The sequence below is a fragment of the Varanus komodoensis genome, unplaced genomic scaffold (genome assembly GCF_004798865.1).
Source record: "Varanus komodoensis strain SLA01 unplaced genomic scaffold, ASM479886v1 scaffold2, whole genome shotgun sequence".
Lineage (NCBI taxonomy): Eukaryota > Metazoa > Chordata > Lepidosauria > Squamata > Varanidae > Varanus > Varanus komodoensis.
Window position 1 is genome coordinate 69,160,867 of NW_025335568.1, and position 6,000 is coordinate 69,166,866.

Below are 6,000 nucleotides of genomic sequence, written 5' to 3' on the forward strand. Positions count from 1 at the left end.
CTACTGCCACTGGATAGCTTAACGAGGCAGATCCGTATTAGAAAGCCCTCCTCACTCCTCTCACTTTTTGCTACTTTCTGCTGAATTATCTTGGCCAAAAGAGCCAAGCAGCATTCATGATTCCAGCTTCCAGAGTGAGCGAGAATAAAGAAGAGACATCCAGCCTGCGGTGGGTTTCCCTAGAGCTCCCTTCGACAACTTCCAACAACAAATGAATGTGGAGACGCATTCGTACGAAGTATAAAATGCTGCCAGTTAAGGGAAGTGTGGCAGGATGCAGCCCTTCAACAGTTAATCAGCCTGACCTTCTTTAGCATGCAGCCAATTTCACATTTAATGAACTTAAAGCCACAGAGAATCAAAAAATAGATTTTAATTTGACTGCACCATATTGGAACAGATTTTGAAAAAGTACCCACATACAAAAATACACCATGCTCAGGTTAAAATTATTTCAGTCCAATCTAAGGAGAATATTGAAAGAATGAGGGACCTGGAATAATTCTCAAGCATACAGAACAACATAATATTTTACAAGATCTCGTACTTTGGACTCCAAATGGAATCCTCCTTTAATTCTTCAGTCAGTAATTTCTTTCAACCAAAATTACTCCTAAATTAATCTTAGGTTGATACAGAAATATATAAAGATGGCATTCTTATGCTGAAAAATCTACCACACAGAAACATTTCATCCACTTTTGGGCCGAAGACACTGTATTGACAGTAATATGTATGTTATTGGTTAGTAATCCAAAAGAAAGGGACAGACTGAGGTGAGTATTATTTCACGGGGGGGGGGGGAGTAAAAATCTGGTCGCACTTTGCCAAAGTTGCAATCAACAAAGGATAGGTTGTCCCAGCATGCATACATGTACACACACAGACACATATAATTTCCATGCAAACTTTGGAGTTTAATCCAAGCATCAAAACAATTAAGTATTTGTTTGAAACAGAACCTCTGCCCAGTAATTAGTCAAATGGTAATTTTTTTAGGCTTCATGTTTTTGTGAAATCAGTAACCCAATTTAGAAAGACAAATCAGAATCTTTTTCCAGGCAGTTAAAAGTCAAATTAAACAATAGTCGCCCAAACAGAAAGGAAGCTTATAAAGTCCTTTGAAACCAAGCTGGATTCTCAGCAAAAACCAACAATTCAAGTGGTAACTCAAAAGCGTTGATTATACCTTTGCATTTCAGCCAATTATTTTTATAGGAGCCAAAGTTCTTGAAATAACAAGATATTCAAATATACAGATATAAAACCTGTACCCTCCTCAATTTTTTACACTCTTAACATAAATGATTGCTAATTAAGAAGAATGATAGGGCAGGGTATGAAAAAGGATTCGTAGTCTGGCTCGTTAAAAAATGTTTGGTTTCCTATCACAGAGAATGCAGAGGCAAAACTGTGCTGCTTTTATTTGCAGCCAGGTGAACAATATAAAAATCTAGCCATTACTGTAGCTTATTTGCATGATAGCTTTTCCTTTGAATAAACCACCACTATCACATTGAATCCTTCTGCTCAAGCCAATAGATCCGTAAGAAAACTAGGTATTTACAGCTGTTCTTTATAAGGTCAACCTAAAAGGCGGGAGCTTCAAATTTAAAAACAAAGCCCTGTGCTGGTAACTATGATTCCAGGTTTTCACTTTTTTCCCAAAAAGTGGCATTAAGAAAGAAAGAGCAGAGGAAAGAAAAGGAGGCACTTTTGAGTTCAGTAAATGTGTTTTTCATTTTTGAAATGTGGATTTGCAAGAATAAGGAATCCAGACTCAGTTGTAGACGATGAAGAAGAACCAGATAAGTCTTCCCCACCCTGCAAAAATGTGTTTTGTTTTGTTTTTTGTTTTTAACTAATAAGCAACTCTTCAGCAATCCGCTTTCACATTTTCCTCCAAGTGTAACTGAAGGTTAGTTTAACAGAAGACACATGTGAGAAACAAGCTAGGAAGAGAACAGGCAGGATGGATTGGAAAACACTGAGAGAAAAGAAATAAAGAATATAGTGTGTCTGGATGAGCAGAGAGCCTAACTTGGGGGGAGTATTAGGCAGGGAAACCTGCTCTACAAACAAATCCAAGTCAAGGTATTTTCCTGCCTTTTGAGTTGGGCCAGCCTTCTCAATGGGTTCTACTGAAATAAATCAAAATCAAAATAACCCCCTTTTTTTCAAAACCCACAAATGGGGGGAAGTGGGGATGTGACAGGGAACAAAAGCCTCTCCCTTACAGTCAGCCCAAAGTTGCAGGAAAGATACTAGCATCCTGGCACGTTTGCAGAGTTTTCCTTGGTTAGCAATGTATAAGGTCCAGGAGTAAGAAAGGAATTCGTATAATGGGGAGGGGTGTTCTTTTTTCATACTGCACGTTTCGCACGGAAGTGTTATTGATTTAAAACTTTATTTACAAAGGAGCAAAATCAAGTACCAAGTTGTTAGTCCTCCTGATCAACCGAGAATTCTTCTCAACAGGGGTTATTACTGGGTAAATAGGAGGCATCACCACAAGAGAAAAAGCTTTAACTCTGTGAGGGAGGTAAGCTGGAGAAGGAGAGATATTTTGGTCCTTTCCCAGTATCAACACGAGGTAAAAATTAAGAACAAAGAAAGAGAGGTTGCATTATTGCATGGCAAAAGAAGAAAAAGAGAAAAGAAATCTCTAAACACAACCACGCTCACCCCTCCTTGCTGCTCCAAACGGAAAAATGTAGAAATTAAAAGATGTGAGCAAAACGGATCAGGTTCAAGTTCGTTGGGCTTTCTTGATCTCTTTCTGCCTCCTAGTGGCTGAAAGTTGAATTTTTTTTAAAAAAAAGCAAGAAAAGAATTGTTTTAACCCAACTCTCACACGGATCTCTCTCTCTCTCTCTCTCTCTCTCTCTCTCTCTCTCTCTCACACACACGCGCGCGCGCGCGCGCAGATACACAAACTGCTCTTTCCCCATTCTGAGCCCCACGGTTCAGAGTTGGAGGTGGAGGCCGGAAAAATAAAAAAAATGATATGGTCAGTCTACGATTTGGCAAAATAAACTTGCACGTCTGTACGTTTTAATGTTATTTTTTATGGTTCGATCTCTAGGAATTTGGGGTGGGTGGCACACCAAAGGGCCTAAAACGCGAGAGGGGGGGTCGATGCAAATCCTAAGTCTTTCCATTCGAAAACAGCCACTTAACCCTGTCCTTCCTCCCCGCCCCCCGCCAGAAGATGGCATATTTGAGATAAGAGTCAAATTAGGTTATCAGTTAGGCTGAAGGGAGGGAGGCGAAAGAATCTCGCAACGTGTTTGGAAGGCGATACCAGCGGGTCCCAATGGGTGACAGTTATGTTGCAACGCGCAACATACCGTTTTGTATTTCCAAAAAAGTCAGAAATCCACCGGAAAGGGAAGGAGCGAAAGAGAGAGAACGCGCGAAGTGGCTGTTTTGTTTTGTTTTTTAAGACAACTTTATCCCATGCAATGTGGGTGACTTTATCAGTGGGTGGTTTCAATTAAACGTGAATGTTGCAACAACAACTAAAAACTGACACTGGAGTGCATTGCAATGTAGGCGAGGTGGTGGGGGTTGGAAATTGCAATGAAAACTTTTGCCACGGCTAAGAGCTTTCATCTTGCAAAATCAAAAAAGGGAAAAGAGTATCCAAACAGTCGAAAGAAAAGCATGCATTTCTCTCTCTCTCTCTCTCTCCTGCAAACACAACTTGTACCGTTTCATCCCTTCTTCCTCCTCTCTCTCACCCCCTCTACCGCCCCCCCCCACCGCCGCCCGCCCGCCTTCAACCAACCATCTCAAGTCCACGCCAGACTTCCCTTTTGTGTTTGCAAGCAAGAGCTTTTGTGCACGGCTTGGCTGGGAGACAGACAGAGGAAGCCGATGCGTTGCAACAAAATTTAATTTTAAATGCACGTGCAAATAAAAAGAAGGGGAGAGAAAGAAATAAACTGTCCTAAGTTCCTAAGATTGAGAGCAATTGTTAGTTATGGGAGAGGGAAAAATAATTTCCTCAGCGTTTGCAGAGACAACAGAACCGGATCTAGGCTCCTTTTCAAAAAAAAACTCTAAAGCCTGCACGCGTTATGTCGGTATAGGCGTTGCATGCATTTTCCCCTCTGCAACGCGTTTGTTCTGCTTGCCTGTTTTGCTGGCAGCCACTCCGTAACACACGCGGCGCTTGTAAACAGTCAGACACGAGATTTTTCCCAATCAAAATCCACTTCCACTTTTTTTCTTGAAAATCTTCCAAAAAATAGTACGAGGGAGAGGAGGGGAATTCCTCTCGCGCGCGCGCACACACACAACACAAAACACGCTCCCCGATCTCGGCATTTTAGCTGCGTGCATGCAAACCCAAGTTTCTGCAAAGAGGAGTTCGGGGGCTGAGAGGGGAGGGGGATGAAATACGACTGGAGAGAGCAGGCGGTTGATTGGGGACGTGTGGGGGGGGCATCGTGGTGCTGCAAACGGAGAAAGCAGCCGCTCTTCGGCCAAAAACAGACACCACGTCTGCCCTCTTCCCTTGCCCTTTCGCTGTGGGGAGTTGGGGGGGTGAGAGAGAGAAAGGAGCGGGACACGCAGAGAAGGGTGGGCGATCTCCCACCACCGCCACCCCCAAGATCTCGCCAGTGGAGACAAAAGAAAGGGTCCTCTTTTGCACCTTTTACTGTCTAAAAGAACAGGGGAGGCAGGAACATGGAGGGAGCAAGGCGGGGGGTCCCTTTTTAGGAGCGTCTCTATACGACAAGGCGCTGCTCCTCGGGATCCGTGTGAAAATAAGAGAATCTACTCCGATTTAAGCACACACACATTTCTGACTTTCCCCCCTCCCTTCTTCAAGCCGTTCGATTCCTCTCGCGCGCGCTCTCCTTTGCAAAGCGAAAAGAAAATCTCTTTGCCTGCTTTTTAAGTTGAAATTCATTTGTAAGCTGCAGGCGCGCGCGACACACAGAGCGAGAGCGAGAGAGAACCGCATGCACGCTCTCTCTTCCGTCAAAATACCTATCGCAGAAAGGGAGAGAGAAATAAATGGAACTTTGAGGGAAAGCGCGAGTGCCGAAGGAGAAGATCGTATTGGAAAAGTAGTCTTTTTCAAAGTGCTAGTGATGCAAAAGGAGAGGAAGGGGGAGCCGAGTTTTAAGGTGAGCCGCTTCTTTTTCTTTTCTGTGTGCTCCTTCCAAAACTTATTTTATATAGCTATATATTTATGCATGCAGGCTGGGTGGCTGGCTGGCCCAAAATGATTTGCACCTGATTTTGCAAATGCACGAAATGTGCAAGAGAAAAAAAAACGCAGATCCGATTTCCTGGAATCCTTTCATTCCTATTATTTTTCTGAAGGAGGGGGGTTAAAGGTAGGGAGACGAGGTGTTCTTACTTACGTGAAAATTCCCGTTTGCTTAAGTGCTGGGGTTTCCCTTGCTTGCGGCGAGACATCGTGGTGTGTCGGCTGCTCGGGCGGGCGCGCACGGAGCTCTTTCGCTCGGATCACATCGGGAAGCGCCGGGTGAGCTAGGCAGGAGACTCCAGAGAAAATATCTTCATCAATGTCTTTTGACATCCAAAATAAATTAGAAATAATACAAAGATGGCGCGGGGGAGATGAATTGTGGGAAAGCAGTCATGGCTTTTCTTTTGCTTTTGCTTTTTTGCTTTTTTTTGCTTTTTTTGCTTTTTCCTTTTTTTTTCCTTTCTGTGCAAGAGAGGGAGAGAGAGAGAGAGAGAAAGAGAGAGAAAGAGGAGAGAGAGAGAAAGAGAAAGGAGAGAGAGAGAGAGAAAGAGAGGAGAGAGAGAGAGATGAAAAAAATGGCAAAAGCCCCCCTGAGCTGCAAGTTCAAGTGCGGACGTGACGTCCCTGCGAACTTGAACGTCAAGCGACTGGATGGACACAGACATACAAAACAGGGGCAGGTCTAAGCGAGAGGAAGGGGGAGGAGGGAAGCCGCGCGCCACGCCAATGGACAGTCACCGGGGGCTGGACATCATCAAGCGGAGGAGTGA

At 43.8% G+C, this 6,000-nt stretch overlaps 1 protein-coding gene across 4 annotated transcripts in view; it reads right to left on the minus strand.

Moving 5' to 3' along the window:
- BCL11A (BAF chromatin remodeling complex subunit BCL11A) overlaps nt 1-5,707 on the minus strand; it is a 178,295-nt gene extending 172,588 nt beyond the window's left edge. Inside the window, exon 1 of one of the 4 annotated variants that reach the window (XM_044429135.1) lies at nt 5,382-5,707. In XM_044429135.1, the coding sequence (XP_044285070.1) occupies nt 5,382-5,436 (55 nt within the window). In that variant the 5' untranslated portion in view covers nt 5,437-5,707. Of the gene's footprint in view, nt 1-2,685; nt 2,764-5,381 lie in introns of those variants that run through there. The other 3 variants (XM_044429132.1, XM_044429133.1, XM_044429134.1) reach the window with 3 other exon arrangements.
- Nucleotides 5,708-6,000: the final 293 nt, after the last annotated feature.